The sequence below is a fragment of the Oreochromis niloticus genome, unplaced genomic scaffold (genome assembly GCF_001858045.2).
Source record: "Oreochromis niloticus isolate F11D_XX unplaced genomic scaffold, O_niloticus_UMD_NMBU tig00000768_pilon, whole genome shotgun sequence".
Lineage (NCBI taxonomy): Eukaryota > Metazoa > Chordata > Actinopteri > Cichliformes > Cichlidae > Oreochromis > Oreochromis niloticus.
The window spans coordinates 887,419-909,404 of record NW_020327243.1 but is presented as its reverse complement, the minus strand read 5'-3'; the positions used below and the strand labels follow the sequence as shown (position 1 = coordinate 909,404).

The window sequence follows — 21,986 nt, the reverse complement described above, 5'->3', positions numbered from 1 at the left end:
GATCACCACGTACATCGCAATTGCTGGGATGCCGAACAACAGGGCAGATGAATCTGACACTGGATTAAACGCCAGATGAGCCGTATTGTAGAGCAGTAGGAGCAGCGATAGGATAGACCAACCGACAGGGGCCGGATTGTACTCGTCTCGACTTATTATCGGTATCTCCTTTTGTCTACGGAATACATTGTGCTCACGTCGGTCGTCGAAAGTGGTGTGCAATGCACGATCTTCTCTGCAAAGTGCTAAAACCTCTGCGTTACCCGTTGTCGCTACAGCAGAGTATTGCAATTGCCTGATCGTCTCGCTCAGCATCTTAAGTTCCAGGGTGCAATAGGACCACATGGCTTTCAGTTCTGCTAGAAGAAATAGTATCCTATATCCGTAGTACCAGTCGTCCAATGCTGGAGCGGTTGCCAATGTCCACAAGGCATGCATGCTACATAATCCGATGGCACACATTTGCATTTTTACCTTAACTCCCATTATGGTGTTCTCTTGCCGTTTCTGTGCATAACGCTCGTTATATGTGCCTAAACAGCCGGACGAATCCAACTGCGTTAATCCACACAAACACGCCGATCGTCCACACGTACAGGTGTGACTCCGCTGCGTCGGCGGGAGTAGATTTGCCTTCGTGGCAGGTCTTCCAATACAGCCACGTGCACATGTAGGCCACGAGCAATTGGAAGCATAGTGCAAACGAAGATGTTGTAGATACGCCGAAGTCAGGATGCAAGCGGCCTTTACTGTGGTCGTAGTCGTTTCGTCTCGAGGCGCACGTGGCACCGATGTACAAACCCCAAATCAGAGTTGTGGACACCGATAGCGACCAGATCGCAGCTACGCCGCTCAGCAACTCCCAACTGTACAAACGCAGAGTGTGGGCCACTATAGTGATAAGAATAAGACATGTTGAAAGTAACCGTAAGACCATGTACAACTTTAGCTTCCAAAAGCGGACCTCTTCGTGTGTGGTATTTATCCAACATACCACAGGAGGGAGGTATAACGGGTGAATGGCCGACGTCGTCATGTTTTTATTCAGTATGACAGATAGCACTAACTCCTGATCGGGCAAGTGCGCTCTGGGAAGCATGGTTGTTCTCGCAATGTACGTTTTGGGGGTGTTATCACCGTGAATTAATACTGCGTTGACGACAGTCAACAGGCATGCCTTAAGAGTCTAGCGGAATCTGCTGTGTTGCCGGATAACTCAGAGCCGGATAACTCAGAGTCCTGGTAGCGAGATACCGCAGTATCAGCTACAGCGACCATCGTCTGGAATCCGACGTGATCTGAGTAACGCCACACGCAAGATCCGTTGCATCGGAAGGTATGGCCGTGTTCGGTCCCGATGTGCACGTAGTAGCATCGTCCGCTATTCCGAAGGTAATCGCAAAGGAGCTCGTCCTCGTCTACAGCCCACACGAGAGTGAGGGTGACACCCGCGTGGTCTTCTAGAAGAACGCGCTTCCCGAAGAAGACGATTTGGCCACCAGGTACAATTTTATAGCTGACGGAGCGCCCTTGTCGCGGGGCACGGTCGTAGCCTGAACCTCGCCCGTGTGACACATATCGCCGAGGACGGATCCGATCGAACCTACCAGCTGTAGCACCTCTTTCACCAGATGCGGCCTAGCTACGATACAGTGTATTGCAAACCAAAGGTGTTCGCTTGACACCGGAACGTTTTTGTATGCCATGTTCATCACGTTACGCATCACCGCAGCTCTGCGGCTCTCGAGAGAGCGAGCTGAGCGGGAAGCGTCGTCGCATCTGATCATTTCGTGGAAGCGACTCAACGATTTGTTCCATTCTGACACCAGAAAGTGTATTGGCATAGCAGGAATGTACAGCTCTTCCATACCGACGTACCCGCACATCAACCTTTTCGCCATCACGCTGCTGGGTTCCGCGACGTTACTGTTGTACAGGTCCACGATACCGCAGTGCTGCCCGTCCCCGGGCGTGACCGGCATGAACCTCACACACACGTCTCCAACCTTCGGCCCCGAGGAAACACCGTCCATGATCTGGGACGCGACGTGCTTGAAATGGATGGTTCCCATAGCCAAGTTGTTACAACTGCTGTGTAAACTCACGGTCGGACATATCACGTCGTCATGCCAGTCGTCTTGAGGAGTTCTCATGACTTGGGCATTGTTTGACGCTGCGTGCTGAACACCGGGTTTTTTCAGTAGACTACAAAGCGACTTTACGGCCATGTCGCTCTATTCTGTTGTACATATGGTCTGTGCGCACAAACTACTATGGCTTTGCCCTAATGCGTAAACAGTACAGATCATCGTACACTGTCGTAGTACGTGTAGTTAGTTATGTGCAGTTCTACCACCACACCATGCGTTGTGGAAATGAACCTGTGAATTCATGTTGTACAATATGCTGCATAACCGACTGGTCGTTACGTCAAATAAACACACACACACACACACACACACACACACACACACACACACACACACACACAATAATACACAAAGGAGTCGTGTTCTTTTGAGTTTTATTCTGCGATCTGTTTTGACATACATGGTGTTAGATAGCCGCTTGGGCCCATTGATATGTGACAACCATTACATTTTACATTTGCCTCACATTGAAACAGAGCAGACTGCCAGCAGTGTGTACTCTCTGTCTTGTACTCGCAACACTGTGTGTCACTGTTGTTCATTGCAACGGCGATCGGGGGGAAATGTGCTGTTCGCCAGGGTAATACAGTCCAGATGCCAGACATACAGTAGGCGCACAGGGCACAACTGTAGTACATGCAACCGGCTGGTGTTGTGTATATCTAGACGCAAGTGCATCTTCAGCCGATTTCATTTCCATTAGATTTCTCATACATCGCCCCTGAAAGAAGGTGGAGGTGATGGCAAACATAGCATAATCCAAATTCCATAAATTCTATGTCTCGAATCCAGTCGACCTCGGGCCGGTTTACCTTTGTGTCACTGTTGTAAGATGCAATCAAACGGCCGTCTAGAAACCTGCCAGAGGAAAAGTCGTATGCTCCTTCGGGTGGGTGGCTCATGTACGTATACGTATACATGAGGGAGTGCTCGCTAGTGGCTTTAGCAAAAACAGCTAGTGTAGCCAGGATTAATTGGGAGATCATTGTAGCTGAAATACTTTACGTGTTGCCTACAATGAAGTGCGATATACACACACATGCAAAGCTCACAGGCCTGCAGCGCAAAGCTGGCCGACCTGCAGCGCAAGTCCGGCCGACCTGCAGCGCAAGTCCGACCGACCTGCAGCGCAAGTCCGGCCGACCTGCAGCGCAAAGCCGGCCGACCTGCAGCCAACAGTCGGCCGAGCTGGGCCCAAAGTTTAGTAGGCTGCGTGCTTATATATTTCGGCTCACACTAGCTGGAATCACAGGTCTGCTTTCCTTTTGTGAAGCAAGCAAGCGACAATGGTACATGCTGGATTTGCAGTGGCAGTTGTGAGCATAGCCCTTTCAGCGGCATATGCAAGTGTAACGATCCAGGGCCCCTTACAAGATGCCCTAGTCGAGACTCTGCAAAAGCACCCAAGTGTGCGTAAGGTCACTATCGGTTCACCGGAGCTGCGCAGGGGTGGTCGACCAAAACATGTACCTGGGCAGAAAAAGCCTTCGCGTCGCAGAAGCTGTAGATGGACAATGAGAGCCTTGGTTGTTGGGGACTACGCCGCAGACAACAGCTTTGTGTACATGACAACCGATGACTGCGGCGAGTACAACGACTCCAACTGGGCTGAGACATTCCCCTGTGTGTTTGACAGAGAAACTCTGACTACCACATGCAACGGCCCGCTACCACAGGGCACGAGTCAGCGGCAATGGCAAGTCGGAGCCCTTATCGTAGAACCCAAAAACATCAAGGTCCCTCGTAACCCTGCGCCATCACCGAGACCCATCGTGGCAACCCCCTTTACAGCAGAGCCGACACATGACAGTCTAGGCGGGCTGGGTTTAGCTAAAACAATACAGTGTACCGGGTTGTACTCTGGGTCTGTCAAACTAGAGTCGGGCTGGTACGGCGGTGACATGAATGTCGGCGGCGAGTGCCCGGAGCTTTACTTTGACATGGACTTTGCGTTCAACAACGCATTTACAGCTAACGGATCTCAGGAGACTCGCTTGTCGTGGTACGCTTGGGCCCAGGGCGACAAATTGATAGTGGACACGCTGTACGTCGACGATGTTGCCGTGCCTACCCCGGCCGACACACAAGCCGCGGACGCAATGCGTGGCACTCGCAAAACCGTAAGCTACAGCGCAAACGATCTGGCGTCCTCAGAGATCACAATAGATGGTAACGTCTACAAGTACAGATCTAACGAACACGGACGATCGTCTACCATGGAACCTCGACTGTGTCCGGTTCTTACGCTGGCCGCGGCGTGCAGCATCGCAAGCAATCCGGCCGAGACAGACAAGGAGCGACTCGGTAACATAACAGGCTTTTACCTCACGTCTGCTACTAGGGATTCTGATCACTTCTACATTACCGGGAATCTAGTGGGGACCAAAGGACTCCTGAGTGTGAACTACAGAGCCGCTATAGTCAATCCCAATGATCCGACATGGCTTGAACTGCCTATGTACACACTATCGGAATGCACACAGAGGGTCTACGGTGCTGAAGAGTGTCTAGAAAGCCCCACGTCTGACGGACCTCAGATCGGTCCTCTGGTTTACACGCAAAGCTACGACTTGGAGGGTCGACTACACGACAACAGTCCTGTGTTTATTGCATTTTAATTGCCGCTGGTGGTGTGTGTAACCTTATATCAATGCATATTTGCAGTATTCTCACAGCTATTTTGCAGTTAAATCAGAATCCTGCAGTAGCTACATCACTGTGCACCTACATTTATGATTATAAATGTGTTTTGTGTATCTGAAATAAAAGGAATTGTAAACATTCTGCCACGCTGTTGTTCTTTCCTTGTGCTACCCACCACCTACGCGTAATACCAGCAGCTAACTGGTTCGGCTTGTTATGTTTACACTGCCTTTCGTGCCCACAAAGTCCATGAAATGTCGACTGAACAAAGTTCAGGAACACATAACACGTACACACAAAAGTGGATATACAACACGGTGTTTAATCACAGATATATATATATACAAAATACACAACATTTGATTTAGCTCTACATGGTCAGTTTGCAGTAACGCAGCTTCATCAATACACAGTCCTTGATGTCATTGCAATTAATCCTGTGTTGTTGGTTCGAGGTGTAGTGCGTCCCGTAGTCAGCGGACGCTCCGCAAATGATACATCGATAACGGCCGTTGAGTTCGACAAAACCGTAGCTGTTCTTCGCCAGTGCCTCAGGGAACGCGATCTGGCCTCTCCTGTAACGCTCGTAGCCTAGAATGAGACGTAGGTTGGCCCGCTTCCCTTGGAATCTATCCTCGATGTAAGGACAAAGACATCCCTGGTTGTACACATGGTAGATGTGCTCGCCTAGCAGTGTATCGTTTTCAACAAAGTCCTTAACTCGTATGCCGCACGCATCGCAGTTGCGCTCTTCCACGGTGCCCGATACGTGATGCATATTGGCAGGGTCCGCCTGGAACGCACAGTCCGTCCAGGTCGCGGATTCACGCGTGGGTTTAAATTCCCCAGTTCGCACGTGGCGGAACACGGGTCCGTCGTTGCCGGGTGTATCGAGAGCTAAGGTTTTAGCCTTTTGGGTCATCATGTCGGCCACGGTGCTGCAATTTAAGTAATGTCCGTTCCCAAAGGTATACTTGGTCGTTTCGGCCATCGAACATATTACACAGTGTCTGCGACCGGCAACGGTGACATAGCCCTGGTTTGAGCACAGGAGATATTGCGGCAGTGCCACGAGGCCCTTGTTGAATCGCACGTTTCCGTGCAAGGCGATCAAGTGGTTCTCTCGGCCTTTGAATTTAGCTTTAACACTAGAATTACTGAGCCTTTTTTCCCTGGTGCAAGTCCCTACTACTAGATTTACTGGCCTGCGCAGATTTGCGTAAATTCCCCCCGACCTTAACACCTCTTGGCACCCCGCTGAGATTTTCACAGGTCGTCAGCTCCATTGTTCTCCTGCTTTTGTTGTGCAAACACACCCTCCCCCAACCCCTAACCATGAGAGATTCAAGTTTTTCCTTCCCTGCAAGGCTGCTTTCCTTCCTTACCTGCCTGCATGCCTGTCCATAAACATATATACACAGAGTTGTACATATATTTATATATTTATATAGCCACACCTTATATAATATGCATAAAGTCTAGTTATACACACAGACACATCTATATCATATATACACACACACACACACACACACACACACACACATATATATATATATAAAAAATGTTTGTATAGTGCACTTTCTATACCTTGCTCTGTCCACTTTTTTGCAATGACAATGCAGATTTTCCACTTGTGGGACAAATAAATGCAGATTTGCTGTGTGTGTGTGTGTGTGTGTGTGTGTGTGCAACATTGGCATTTGTTTACTCAGATCCAAGGCAGGCCAAACCTCTGTGTTACAGCCTACATACAAAAGACAGACATTCACAATATATGGGTACACAAGTCTGTTTTATTTCAAAGTGTTTCAAACTTTACAGGGTTTGCAGACCCAGTGTCCATCATCCCTGCATTTGGCACAGGTGAATTTCTTACATGTTGCACAGGTAAATCTGCTGCGATTCCTGTTGCAGCTCTCTTGCACCTGGCACTGTGTTGTCTTTACAGTCCCTGGCACAGCAGCTGCAGCAGCCTGCCTCTGTGCTAAGATTTCCTTGTGCTGCATGAATCGGCAACGAAGTTGCTGAGCTAGAAGACGCAGAAACAATCTTCTTTTGCCTGTCCACCCTGTACATGCCTTGTACAAAATGTAGGCATTCACTGGCGCCAGGTCCAGCATATTGTAGAAAACCGCTACTGGCCACCTGCGTGTTGCTGATCTTACAGAATACATCCGTGCCATTTGGTCCAACACGTCTACACCACACTGTAAAAGCACTGAAGTGGAGAATACCTCTCGCTTTGCAGTATCTTTTGCAAGTTGAGGAAGTTCACGCCGGACTTTATTCACCGTGCCCAGTAATGTTGTTTTGCGCTGCAGCAGTCTGTGCGACAGTGACAGTGAAGTAAAGAAATTGTCCGTTGTGACATTTCTCCCATCATCCAAAAACGGCTCCATCAGTTTCATGACCACGTTCTCTGCCAGCCTCTCTCCCTTCTGACGACTGGGGTCCTTTCCCAAGTAAGGAGATGCACTGCAGACATATTTGGTGTCCAAATCCGTGGCCATCCAGAACTTGATCCCAAATTTGTCTGGCTTGGTTGCAATATACTGGGTGAATGGACAACGAACCTTGGTAGGGAACAGCTGTTCATCTATGGTCATGTGTTCCCCTGGAGTGAAACTCTTAGCACAGTTCTCGTTGAAGCGTGTCCAGATGTCGGAGATCGCTGCAAATTTGTCTGTTTTCACCCGTTCTGCCCGCGTGTCCCTGTCATCAAATCGAAGGTGTTGCATAATTGAAATGAATCTATCTCGGGGCATTGTCTCTTTGATTAGTGGCACCAGAAAACTTTCTGACCAGCAATCCACAATGGCACCAACAGGACACATGATTGCTCTTACAAACAGGATTGAAATGAATGCCATAAGTTCATGAACTTAAACCATAAAGTCTAGTTATACACACAGACACATCTATATCATATATATATATATATATATATATATATATATATATATATACATACACACACACACACGTAGATAGATAGATATGTGTGTGTGTGTGTGTGTGTGTGTGTGTGTATACATACACCAATATTTTTGAATACACGTGTCCATATTTATGTTTCCAGATTGTTTGTATAGTGCACTTTCTATACTGTGCTCTGTCCACTTTTTTGCAATGACAATGCAGATTTTCCACTTGTGGGACAAATAAATGCAGATTTGCTGTGTGTATGTGTGTGTGTGTGTGTGTGTGTGTGTGTGTGTGTGTGTTTGTGCAACATTGGCATTTGTTTACTTAGATCCAAGGCAGGCCAAACCTCTGTGTTACAACCTACATACAAAAGACAGACATTCACAATATATGGGTACACAAGTCTGTTTTATTTCAAAGTCTTTCAAACTTTGAAACGAACCTTGGTAGGGAACAGCTGTTCCCTACCAAGCATTTCTTGCAGCTGGCAACAACGGTCGTGCATTCAATATAGTTGTGACTTCTGCAAAAAATGTGGTCAAAATCTCATGAGTAAGTTGAAGCATTTCTATCAGGCATTTCTGAAAGTTGTAACACAGAGGTTTGGCCTGCCTTGGATCTGAGCAACTCTGAGTGAGCAAATGCAAATGTGCCAGGCCTCAAGGACAATGGGTGGTTTGCACAACAAAAGCTGTAGGAGAAACAAGCTGACGACCTGTGAAAATCTCAGCAGGGGTGCTTAACACCTCGGGACTTGCACCAGAAAATAAAAAAGCCAGTAATTCTAGGGGGTATTGGGTTTAGGGAAGTTACGCAAATTTGCGCAGGATAGTAAATCTAGTGTTAATGTATCGACACCGAGCGGACCCCTTCCATATGTGCTCTTCCACGTTCATCGTGCCGCTCTTGTATCCTGCGAGAATCACATCACAGTCGTTACATTTGTACGTGTCGTGGCTGTGGGGCATCGGGGTCATTATGGTACTGTCCGCCAGTATCTGCTCCTCCGATGGACTGTTGTGCCACTGGTTATTGTCCGTGTGCGTTACCACAACGGCTTCTCCTTGTATTATTTGAACACGAGGCACATGTGGCGCATTGGCAGCATACGCGCGCTCTCCCACCCGTTTCTCGAAAATCTCCTGTGTGGACAACCCTTGTTCGTCCGACCCGAGGCCAAACGTGTCTTTGTGCAATCCGCAGGCGAACAATGTTGGGCCGAATGTTGGTTGTGACACAAAGGGTCCCCAGGCGAACAATGTTGGGGCGAACGTTGGTTGTGACACAAAGGGTTCCGTTTGAGACTCCAGGCCTGGGATTTCCCTTTCCAGTTGATGTACAGTCGCGATTGCCATAGTCGCACCACTTTCGCCAAGCACGGCGTGTGACTCAGCCTAGCCGCCGACCAAACAACTAGCACTTGGAGACCGTGTCCTGCTTACAACGCTGAGATACCGAAATCCGTTTTAGTGTCGGTCCTCGCCGACTCACAGCACGGTCCTCGCCGACTCACAGGTCGGTCCTCGCCGACCCACAGCATGGTCCTAGCCGACTCACAGGTCGGTCCTCGCCGACCCACAGGTCGGTCCTCGCCGACCCACAGCACGGTCCTCGCCGACCCACGGGTCGGTCCTCGCCGACCTGCAGGTCGGACATCGCCAAACCACAGGCGTTTTGACGATGAAGAATAAAGCCAGCTATCTGGAATGTTATGCAGCTCATCTGTGTGAGTGCTGCTATTATCTGGAAACCATGGACAGTAAGGTCGCGGTACCTGTACAGAGACACTATGGTAATGCGTTCCTCGTTAAAACATGCCCGAGAGGTACGGGGCGTAATACTCCAACATACGATAACATTAGCGTCAAGGGGCCCGTGGATCTTGTAATCCACCCCAACCTCTGTAAATCGGAAGCCTACCCATGTTCACTCGGGCGGGACCTCACCTCATTGCCGACTGACATTGTAGTGTCCACATGCAGCGGGAGTGTGCGTTTGGGAGACACGTACCACATTACGGCAAAAGGCAACGTTGCGGTAGCTGACAACCTGGAGTCACTTGCCAAAGGCCCAGCTGAACGTGATGAACTGCGAGTGCACCTTAAGAAAGATGAACGCTCCTGTGTCGTCTACGCTCCCAGCGAGGACCCCGATCAGCGCGACCATGGCGTATGCATTATCACCTCTAACTTCATAGAACCAAACGGCAGATCGGCGGTGGGAGAACCCGAGGTGATGGAAAGACCTGGGTACACGAAACTGGAACCCCAGCCTGGGCTGAAGATTGAGGTAAACGGCTCCATGACAGTGGACTTTTACATACGTCCCATCACCCCGGATATACAATATCAATATAACAAGTTCTGGTATTCCCTTAACCCTGAGAGCGAACAACGGTTCCGACCTCCAGCTAATGTGGAGACGCGCAGGGCGGGACACACCGGTCAATCGGTCCGTGGGGGGCTGACGATTTGCAGAGGAGACGCGTCTGTGTTCATAACGGCAGCAGGCATGGTTCACATTAGCGGACCTGTGTGGGTGTACGTTGGTACTCGCACCGATCAGGAGGGCCGTCGGTGCCGTGGAGTCAGAACGGTGGTTGTGTTTGAGTGAATGTCTTCCTTTTGTCAATGTGATTTCCCAAAAATAATATACACTGTTGGTCACGCAAAGACCAAATCTGTTGTTACTACCCCAGACTGTACATAAACCCAAATAAAGTTTCTTGTACGTACTATAAACCGAGTCTGTGAATGTTTTGGTATTATACAGCACATCATACGTAGCTGATGATACAGAATTCAAGCTGATACATGGTAACCCCTTGGTGGTTTTTCTTGGTTTATTTGACAAATGGTGATTACAATGTCAACACATACATGTACAAACATCACAATGCAAGCAGACACATATGCCCAGTCTCTCGCTAAAAACATAGTAGAATACAGGTGCGCGAGACTGTCTATGCGTGACACATGTTACACTGAAAGATACAACCTGACCGTTTCTCCGCGTGCACATTCTGAACACACAGGATTAGGACATTCGCAGCTAGCGTGACCGCAAGGCTTGATGTACATCTTAGCCTTAGCGCAATCCGAACAGACATCCTGTGACACGCTACTCATACGGACGAACCGATACCACGTCCACCGGATTTTACAGTAGAAACACCTTCGCATCCCTGACACTGTCACGCTTTTCAGGATGCAATTCTCACATGCAATGTGTCCACAGTTAAACACACACATGTGTGTCCATTCGTAACAACAGGGACACGTGTACAGATCCGTAGCTCTTCCGATTGACACAGGTGGCGTAGAGGACGCTGACGGTTGGGGTTCATTGAAAGATGCGTCGATTGTTGCTTGCAACACGGACGGTCCGTCCACGTCGATTACCTCCTGCGGCACGGACGGTCCGTCCGCCCTGTAGCTCCCAGGCTCAGGTCTTTGTACCGCGGCGGGCACTGTAGCAGAAGACCCCCGCCGGGGAGGTAGTCCCATTTCACGTCGGGTGTAATCGTCCATGAGAGGTGTACGCGTGGTCTCCCACGAGTTAGGACGTCCAGTGGGCACGGTTGCATTGTAGCTTTGGATCTGTAAGCCGAATGTAGGCTCAGTGGAAGACCTTTCGGCGTAATCCGTGTCTCTTGGATCGGGGCCGGTGAAGTCTACGGTGTTGATAAAGTAAGCGGCCCCGCGATGAAGTTCGCAGTCTAGAATGTCTTGAAGCAATAACTTTGAACACAACGTCTTGTTATACGGTGGTAACCAGGAGAGGAAGGTTTTTTGTAGTTTTTCACAGTAGGCAAATAGCTTCCGTTCGGGCACCAATGCGTGCACCACCACCAGCGTCTTGGTTCGATCATACTGTCCGCATTTCCATTTGCTTACATGGAAACGCTTCATGTACGCGGCCGGGGGTAATGCCCGCTTGGAGTCCGGGGTCGTGGGGCGTACAATACCAGCCACGATGTGCTTATTTGCCAAGGACATGACTGTAGACACAGCGCAACTCTGCTGTCCTCTGCTGTCCTGTTAACAAGCTCCTGCTCCGGGTCGGTCGGCTTTGCGCTGCAGGTCGGTTGGCTTTGAGCTGCAGGTCGGTCGGCTTTGCGCTGCAGGTCGGTTGGCTTTGCGCTGCAGGTCGGCGGATACTCTTCTGCTGTACTACACTCCTCGAGGATATAAGCCTTGTCTTTACACCAACTTACACACACACGACCGACTGTCAATACAATGCGTTGGCTTGCTGCGATTGCTACTCTTGGCCTTGTCCTAATGGGACCTGTGTTGGCTCGGCCCGCTTGGAAATCTCCGTGTCCACCATTAGACTGCAGGCCTCCTGTGTTGTCTTATCTGATCACGGACGGTAGCAGGCGGCTAACAGTGATACACCAGTATGCCGAAGCTCATCTGGACTACAAGCCACAGGCTAGAGTGCTATCGGAGGTTATATGTGGAACTGAACAACACCAATGTATACCTGAATACGACAAAGACGATGGGACCCAATGGAGTGGTAGTAGCTGGCGTTATGGGGCTGTGAAGTGTGATGTGCAACTCACGAGCCCTGATGCGTTACAACATAATTGCATGGTACATCTTAATATAGGTGGCATACGCGAATCAAACAGCCAGGTCAATCCTCAATGTGGAGTAAAGATGGCGAGCCCCACTCTGTCCGTGAGTTTCGACGAAGTGACTTTGGGTCCATTTTCCACGATTTGGGCTGTGAACTATACAGCGGAGATTGAATGGACCGTCACCGGTGCCGATGAGCCGAGCCGGGTGAATACCGTCCAATGTGAGAATGGCAAGCTTTGTGTAGCTCACATCCAAGACCTTGTGACCTCAAACTACACCATTAGAGCACGCGTCCGACCGCAACAGAACACCGCAGGCATACTGTGGAGCGAGTGGAGCAGGGTTCTGTCTCGGTCTGCGACCTGTACACACCCTGTACGTTTCCAATGTAACAGGGATGACCGGAGTGGAATCCACTGTGTGTATCGATGCTTTCCACCCGCGCAGGACACTCGTTCGAGACTGCAGGTCACATGCGGGACCGAACGTCGTCGGTGCACGATGAAGTCTACACAGCAAGGTCTAGAGTGCACGGCGACATTTTCAGCTGGAGGACTTCTGGGTACTACGCAGTGTCACGTTGCGGTGCTGTTCGACCACGAAGGAGCGGACGAGGGCATAATCTCCATCTAATGTGCAACTATGATACGTCTATATCAAATCACCCAAGGAGTTCATACAGGCGTGATAACATTTCATTCGTATCAACGAGATGCCATGCGTTGTGACAAAAAGTTACTAACCATGTGGTTGTGCTACTAAATGAAAATAAAACATGCTCCTGTCAATGCACCTTGTACGATATACTGTGTAACTGTTTGAAATTAAACACTTGGCAATGACCAGAGATTGTTTGTGTCTCCACACAACCGATCGCACATGCGTTCGTTGTCACGCTAGTACACAGTGCACAATCCCGACCGTGGTACCGGTGTCTATGTTGCAGATGGTCACTGACCTCTGACTGTATGCAGCACAAACCAGTAAAACTGGACAATACTTACCTAGAATATATCTCATTGACAGATGGTATTAACCATACTATATGTGAGTATGGGCAAGTCCTGACATGTAAACAGGGCGCTTTATATGCTCATTCTGTGATCTTCACCACAAGGAGCAATGGCCCTACAGTGGCGATATGCGGGTTTGACGTTTGTTGTTGCTCTGGCTTACATGGACCTGTATCAGGGTTAGTAAATTTAACAGAATGTAATGTTCAACCATAAGTGACGTTGTTACTTATTGTACATTTGTTGCTTAGTACAGTCTAGGAGGGTGTCTGTTTTATTACGCTATTACGCTAACCTCACTGCAACCATACACTTCCCTGTAGCTGCGTTTACGCCCGGACGCTGCGCTTGCCCCAGGACCCAGGCAGTCAAAGGCAGACTGTCGGATTTCCAAGTCTTCCCACAGCGGGCAACTTGTGACAGAGAGGAGTTGGTGTAAGTTTCCAAGTGCGTGTTTGCACATCTTACAGTTGGAGCTTGATCGACAAAACTGTGATTTAAGATACTATACGTTTCTTGCCTCAGTGTCACCAGGATAAACCCTGACAATTCTACCCAGCTGTTGTGCATGTCCACTGAGGGGGTTAGAGGCAAGCGGATATTATCGTGCTGGGAAAGGTGAGTTAGGTGCACACGCTGAACCTCGTGCGAGTCTGTCCGATGTGCAAAATACATATTGGTAGAATGCTTATCTCATGGACCATTCATATCTGACAACGTTCCTTCTCGCCGTTTGTTTTGTAGCATAAACAGAAACGAGAGTCGCAAGTTGGAGTGCCTGCACGCACAGCCGATCCGTAAACCACCCCCACCTACCCCTACAACTCCTGTACGGGGTGAACGGTACATACCCGAGGCCGATGAAATGAACTACGAGCTGTGTTGAGTTGTACGTTCCCTTGTGTTGTATCCATACCATATCTACAAAGGCATCATATCGCAATGTGCGCGCTGACGGTTCACTGTGTCTGTGACAACTCTTATGTGTAATGACGTCTGTTTTGTGATGTGGACGCTCGCTGAAATAAAACTGTGTACACAACCTTATGTGCAACCAACCGTGTCTATGACTGTGTGTTTCACAACAACACTGAACCACTTACCTCTTTCTAGTCTCGGCTAAAACCCCACCCGTGGTTAAACCGAATACATAAAACCGAACCCCTGGTTCTACGCTCACCGGCATTCGAACAAGTCACACCGTCACGCAGACATAGGAGTTTTGCAGAGGATAGCAGCATAACACGAATACACCGAGATGAACCCGACCGGACAGCTAGTGCTCTTGGACGGTGCGCACTGGTCAGCGACTTCTAATGCAAAACGCCAGGTCTACTTGGACACGTTCGCAGAGTTTGCCAAGACGGTCGAGCCGTTTACTGTAACTTTCAAGGTCATGATGTCTGACTTTTGTCTGTATAGACACTCGCTGAGTGCTACGGGGAACAACAGCTGGTGTTTGGCTATGCTCCGTTACGTGCACGAACGCCCCATTGACCATGCCGAGTACGCCAAGGATTTGTATGTCACCGCCAGGACAATATCAAGGTTTGTTGACAAGTTACACGAGGCTTCGGGCGATCCTAGATGCAAAGGCCACGACAATGCGGGCTTGTCCGAAGACGATTACGAAATGTGGTTCACCCTCGAAATGGACCACGACTTCACGGTGCGAGTCAAGGTAGAGCCTACTGCTAAGTGTCCCAGCGAGACCGCTCGCATCTTGAGAGAAGGCGTTGTGGACATCGACCCAGTCTGGAATATCATGACGGAGGTAACGGGCTACATCTGTCTATACGCTCTGAGCGCAGAGCTAATGGCCTCCGATGCGGCCGACAATGCTGAGAATCAAACTGCCTCCCACAGCACGGACACCGCAGACGGACGAGTCATCGCCGAGGCCGACGACACCAACGTATTGCGGCTGAACCAAGCTGCCTCTCAGAGTACCGACAGTGATGACAAGCCAGCCATCGCTGAGCCCGACGACATCAACGTATTGCAGCTGAGGAATCGCAAAGTCCTCAGAATGCCGGCTAACGCGAGACGCGGAGCTCTGCATTAACCTCCTCTCTAGCATAACCTTGTTCACCAAGCGTACAAACGACTCACATAAAAATGTTGTTGTCTTTGTTTATTGTCAAGAATAAAACAATCATGAACAAAACCATACAGCATTTGTGTTCTTTCAGGCAATGTAACAGCACACATGCACTCATTTCACACATCGGACGGTATTGTCTTGCACAGAATACGTTCAGAGACCGTATTCTTGTCCTTCTCCTTCGTGTAGAGGATGATCATGAGTCTCCTAAAAATGCTAATGAAATCATAAAACAAGGTCACACAGTGCCAGATGTAGTCCTTGTCCCCGTTCTCTGCTTTCTCGATAATGAGCTGAGTGTCAAACAGGACAAAGCCGCACGTGACGAGCAGTCCCAGGTATGTGTTCGCCTCAAACAGAAGCGTGGATCCGAAGAACACGCTCGTCAGATACGCCAGTAACAGGATAGAACAGCTGGACACGAGTGTGCCTCGGAGGAACAGGTGGCCCCTGTGTGTGTCATACAAGCAGCTGAGAGTGAAGCAGATGAAAATCACAGAGGTTCCCACGAAGGCGGTCGCGATGATATTCGGATCGACGGCGATGACACTGTCCAGTATGGGTCCAAGGTCAAACCCTGTGAGCAAGGCAAATCCTTCAAGGACAGCAAGTCTCTTCCTTTCCGTCTCAGGGTTATGGGGGGTCACGGCAAACCAGATCAACAACCCCAGTGAGGTGAGGGTAGCCACCGCAAGACAGATCAACAACCCCAGGAGTGCGAGGGGGGACACCGCACTCACTGTAACCAGGCGTGCGACCAGATAGATGTAGACGTAGGAGCCGACAGCGGCCAGACACATGCAAATTGCCAAGCTTGAGTACACTTTCTTCAAGTGCTCCTGGGTGGAGTGAGATATGTGGGAGAACTGGAAGAGAGCATCTGTCTTGCTGCGGTCAAACGCGTTCATGGTGAAACCAGAGACTGCGATCGGATGATACGTCCTATGAAAAAGCCGTCTCCTTTCTCTCTGTTACGAGCCGTTTCCTTTCTCTGCTTTATAGTTAATGAACATATTACATAGACGTTACACGTTTTTGTGATTCAATAAATCAAATGACATACAATGTATAAAGCAGCAATCCTAGTAAATACATATGGTAAGATGTTACATTCGTTGCCTGTATTTCAACTAGGCGGATCCCCGCCCGGACGGAACAGCGGCCTCCGATGGCCGCGCGCCATAGAGCCTGCGCGAAAACGCAGTTATTTCAACTAGGCGGATCGCTGCCAGGAAGGAGAGGCGTGGCTCGCCCGGGTATGCCATTAGGGCCGTGCGCAACAGGGTAGTGCGTTTTAAAAACGCCCCCCTGAGGCCGTGTATTTTATTACAACGTTGAGAAAGCGTTGTCGTTGAGGCGCCTGTTTCCCTTAACCCTTGTGCGCCCGCCCGCCTGTTCTCGGGGCATGGGGCGTGGGGCGTGGAGACCCCCGAGGGGCGTGTGTGTTATTATGATGTTGATGATGTTGATGTTGATGATGATGATGATGATGATGGTGTTGATGATGATGATGATGATGGTGATAGTGATAGGGTGTGGGGGGGGTCGCTAGGACCCCCTCGGGGCATATGTGTTATGATGATGATAGGGTGTGGTGGGGGGTCGCTAGGACCCCTCGGGCATATGTGTTGTTATGATGACGACGATGATGACGATGATGATGATGATGATTAGGGTGGGTGGGGGTCGCTAGGACCCCCTCGGGGCATATGTGTTGTTATGACGACGATGACGATGACGATGATGATGATGATGATTAGGGTGGGTGGGGTCGCTAGGACCCGCTCGGGCATATGTGTTGTTATGACGATGACGATGACGATGATGATGATGATGATTAGGGTGGGTGGGGGTCGCTAGGACCCCCTCGGGGCGCTTGTGTTATTACGAAGTCGGCGGCGTCTGGGAAGCGGCGGTGCGTGAAGCGGCGCAGTTGGGACAGTACGTGACGGCGCAGTTGGTGCACACGTACACTCGGCACTCGTGGCACAGGATCTTGGTCTTGACGTCTTTGCTCCTGGGACACACGCGGCACCTTCGCCTCTTGACCGGAGAGGAGTCGCGCGGCGTAGCGTCGGCGGTGCGAGTAGTACTGGCATCGGCATCGTCGGCCTCATCAGTAGTAGTAGTAGTAGCAGTAGTACCTCGGGCCGCGACACGGCCTCCTCCTCCTCCTCCTCCTCCTCCTCCTCGCGCCAACGCCCTGGCTTCGATCATGGGGCGCGCGAGCGCTTTGCCCAGCCGCTCGAGGAAGAGCCTTCGTTTGTTGAGCTTGCCCGCCATCCAGTCGGGGTGAATTTCCCTCCAGAGCACGAACGCGTTGTAGGCCGCCACGTCGACCATGTTGTGGAAAAGGGCCACGGGCCACCTGCAGGTCTTTCTCCTGCAGCTGTACGTGCTCACGACCTTGTCCAGGTTGTCGACGCCTCCCTTGGTGCGGTTGTAATGCAGCACCAAGGGAGGTTTGCCGTTGCTGCTGCTGCTGCTGCTGCTGCTTTTGCTGTTGCTGTTGCTGTTGCTGATGCGGCGGCTAGGCCGGGGCTCGGGCCGGAGCGGCGGTGGTGGTGGTGGTAGCGAGGAGCGGTGGTGAGGAGCAGCACGTTCTTGTTCTTCTTGGCCACGTAGGAGAGGATGATCGTGTCTGGCCCTCTTCCTCCTCCTCCTCCTCCTCGTCCCCCTCGTCTTCCTCCTCCTCCTCTTCTCGGTCCCGCGGAGCCGCCGAGTACTACGGATTCCACAGAGCCCACGGCCCTGCCCTTGACGCAGCGCAGCTCTCTGGGGATCTCGGGTCTGTTCGATCGCAGAGTGCCCAGCACGGTGTGGCCTCTTTCGCGAAAGAGCCTGTCGGCGAGCTCGCGCGAGGTGAAAAAGTTGTCGCACGTGACGTTGCGTCCTGGCGCCAGTCCCTCGGTGAGGTCCACGACCACTCGAGTGGCCAGGTGCTTCTCGGGAGGGCCGCGCTTGTCGGGCTTGCCGGTGTAGACTTGCATCTTCCACGCGTAGCTGGAACGCGAGTCGCACGCCACCCATATCTTGATCCCGTACCTGGCCGGTTTGCTGGGCATGTACTGTCTGAACGGACACCTTCCTGATGGTGCGAGAGAGAGAGAGAGAGAGAGAGAGAGAGAGAGAGAGAGATGTGGGAAAGTGTGGGAGATTGGGGCAGAAACGGAAGAAGAGACATGAGTTTGACAGAGAACGCACTTGCAAGCGTGGAAGATATAAAGAGTCATGTAAAAGCACACACGCGGAACCCAACACGAATACAACAAAGCGAGCTAGCGTTGTCGCCGTTCCCCGCTCCTCTTCCTCCTCTCGTCCCCCAGCCACGCACGCACGCACATAACACACACACACACACACACACACACACACACACACACACACACACAACACGCACCACGTACGTACCTCTGAACGGCACCAGTCTCTCGTCGACGGTGACCTCCGGTCCCGGGTTGTACATGGCGGGCAGCCTCGCGCACCACTCGTCCCACACGGCTCTGATTGGGGCCAGTTTGTCGTAGCCGCCACCGCCGCCGTCACCCTCGCCTCGCCCGGCTCGTCTGGTCTCCCTGTCGTCGAAGCGCAGTGCGCTCGAGTAGGCTCGAAAGGTCTTGAGCGGCATCGCGGCTCTGAACACCGACCTGCCGCTCTCAGCGTCCCACAGGCTCTCGCAGGCCTCTCCCCGGGACCTGTACACGCCAGCGAGCACCAGCAGCCCCACGTAGGCCCGGAACTCGACGCGGCCCATGGGCTTCCACCCGTCGATGGCGGCCTGCGCCTGTCCGCTTCGAGGTTGGTCATGGCGATCACCGAGTCCTCTATCTCTGGCGGAAAGTAGGCCATGAACGAGGAGGCCTCGTCTCGCGCCGCCGCCACGGCCTCTTCGGTGGGGCCTCGTCCTCGCGGGTCGAGGTCGTCGTCGTCGTCTTCTTCTTCTAATTCTTCTTCTTCTTCTTCATAGTCTTCTTCTTCTTCTTCTTCTTCTTCATAGTCTTTGTCTTCTTCTTCATCGTCATCGTCATAATCATCGGCGAGGACGTCTTCTTCTTCTTCTTCTTCATCATCATCATCATCGGCGAGGACGTCTTCTTCTTCTTCTTCTTCTTCTTGTTCATAGTCTTTGTCTTCTTCGTCATCGTCATAGTCGTAAGCATCGGCTACATCTGCGTCACCAGTTTCACCGACAGCGCCGTGGCCGCGATCGCGACCAGGATCATGAACGCCACCTGCAACACGGCCGGCGTCGTCGTCCTCTTGCCGAAGCTCCCACGTCCCCCGCCCCGGTTCAGCGCCTGCTTCTTCCTCTCCCTCTCGGCGGTTCGACTCGCCTTGCGAGCCGCCGTCCTGGCAGAGTCGGAATGCCATTTTGTAGTTGTGAGACTCTTCCGCGAAGGACCTATGCGTGTCCGCGACCCCATCGTTTTCGTCCTCCTGATCCTCCTGATCCTCCGAGTACCGCTCCTCGTCTGCGAGCGTTCGGGCGGTCGAGTCGTTATCCTCCTCGGCCTCCTGCTCCTCCTCCTCCTCCTCCTCCTCAGAGTTCTCGTGCTGCTGCTGCTGCTGCTCTTGGTCTTCCTCGACCCCTAGACCGCCATAGTGAAACGTGGCCGGTCGCAACAACGGAGCGACCGGAGCCGACCCCGCGTACGCCAAACGCGATGTTGACGGCGATGGTGATGGTGAGCAGGAGGAGGAGGACGACGACGACGACGACACCGCTGGCGAAAGCGATCCGCCCGTGCCGACCTTAGTGCTCTTTGGGTCCCACGGTCTAGTGCGTGACATTGTCTTTGTCTTCTTCTTTCTCGGTGGCACCTTGTTGTCGTTGTTGTTGTTGTACGGCGCGCGCTGGGACACCGCCTCTGTAACCAAACCCCGACACGCTTAGTACCCGCCATCCACGCTCTTATCATTTTGGCGCGCGACACGCTGGGCTTTCGCCGGCGTGTTTCTCGATCCCCTCCGCCCGTCTCTCTCTCTCTCTCTCTCTCTCTCTCTCTCTCTCTCTGCTTTGTCTCCCATTCCCTCGGGGGGGTGGGGGGATCTCGCGACCCCCGCCTCTTCCCTCCTCCCATCCCCTCCCCGAGGGGGGATCTCACGACCCCCGCATATTCCCTCCTCCCATCCCCTCCCCGAAGGGGATTTCGCAACCCCCGGCTCTTCCCTCCTCCCTCTCTCCCTCTGTCCCACCACCCCCGGGGGGGTGGGGTGGGGGATCTCGCGACCCCAACCGCTTTCCTCCCTCCGCGGGGGGGACCAGCATCCCCCGACCCCGACGCTCCCCCTGGCGGGAGCATCAGGGTTAATATGAACATAAAATTCATTCCAATTTTTTGCCTTTGCTTCAATGAAGATGTGTCTTTAAATCTACGATAACTTTCCTGTTCAGAAAGTTTACTGACATAGTAAAGAAGTGGTTAGGGAGCTCAGTAAGTATGAACAACAATAGCTTAGGGACACTTTCTCAAATAAAGAGGATTTCATCATCTGCAGTCCGTGAAAAAAAAGGTGCCACATTAAAAACAAATCAGCAGATCCACAAATTATGGATACAGACTCTTTTCAGCTATAGAGGTAAATGTACGCTTCATGTATCAGCATACAGTTTAAAGGCTTGCATTAGAGTGCATTGGTGCACACTTGGGCATCTTTTATTTAACATGTTTATACCACTGTGAATTTTGCTATATAAATATGCTCAAGAGTCTAGAGTGTGACATCCAGCTAAAAATCGAAAATATATATTTTTAAATCAGTATCTTTGCAAATTTAGAGGAAAGATTTTTGGTCAACAATGAGTCGCCTTTTAAACAGGGTTTGAATAATTAGCGCTGACAGACAGACATACATACCGTGTGAAAGGATGTCCTGGAGCAGAGAAGCCCGCTGTATTGTTGCTTTTCTCTTATGCATAAGCAACGCCAGCATGTCAGAAACGCTCTGTGCAGGCAAAGCCGGTTCCAACGCACGTCGAGGCATCAACTGGTCTTTCTGTCAGCTGGCTGGACCCTCAGCTTTCATGCTGGGATCTGCAGCACAACTTCGCACTGGCCACTGGGGCAAAACGGATTCAAAACTTTGAAGTACTAGTTTGGTTCTTCACTGCTCACAGAGAATTAACAATTAAAGAAAGTGATCCAACACGAAAATCAATTCAAACAGCACAGTCGGTATTGTCCACAACCACGCTCAGTTTCACAAATAAACAAAAAACTTGCCCCAGCCATAGACACAGGAGGGAAAACTGAAAACTTCCCAGAAACTGACATTGTAATAAATAAATCACGCTAAAGTCGCCTCTACGCCTTTTTGGAAAGGTCCAGAGCCTTTATACATACCATATGCCAAGCAGACTTAGTGCGAGATAAATAATATGTACCTTTGCTATTGTCTCTAAACATTAAGATCCATTATAAAACAGTTTTATCAACAGAGGACCCATGAAACGAGTAAAGCTGACAGTTCTGAAGAGCACGGTGCATGCTCCCATTTCACAAGTTGACCTACATTTTCCAGAAAGACCACACAGTTAAAACCTGTAAAAATACTGAAT

General features: G+C 50.9%; 1 protein-coding gene across 1 annotated transcript; it reads right to left on the bottom strand.

Moving 5' to 3' along the window:
• Positions 1-15,451: 15,451 nt before the first annotated feature.
• On the bottom strand, positions 15,452-16,338 carry LOC109201611 (probable Bax inhibitor 1). Its single transcript, XM_019357384.2, has one exon. The coding sequence runs from the start codon at positions 16,333-16,335 to the stop codon at positions 15,544-15,546; it is 792 nt and encodes a 263-aa protein (XP_019212929.1). The 5' UTR covers positions 16,336-16,338; the 3' UTR covers positions 15,452-15,543.
• Between the last annotated feature and the right edge of the window lie 5,648 nt (positions 16,339-21,986).

Excerpts from the sequence above, each read along its gene's own strand:
- LOC109201611 (XM_019357384.2), bottom strand. The coding sequence starts at position 16,335 with ATGAACGCGTTTGACCGCAGCAAGACAGATGCTCTCTTCCAGTTCTCC.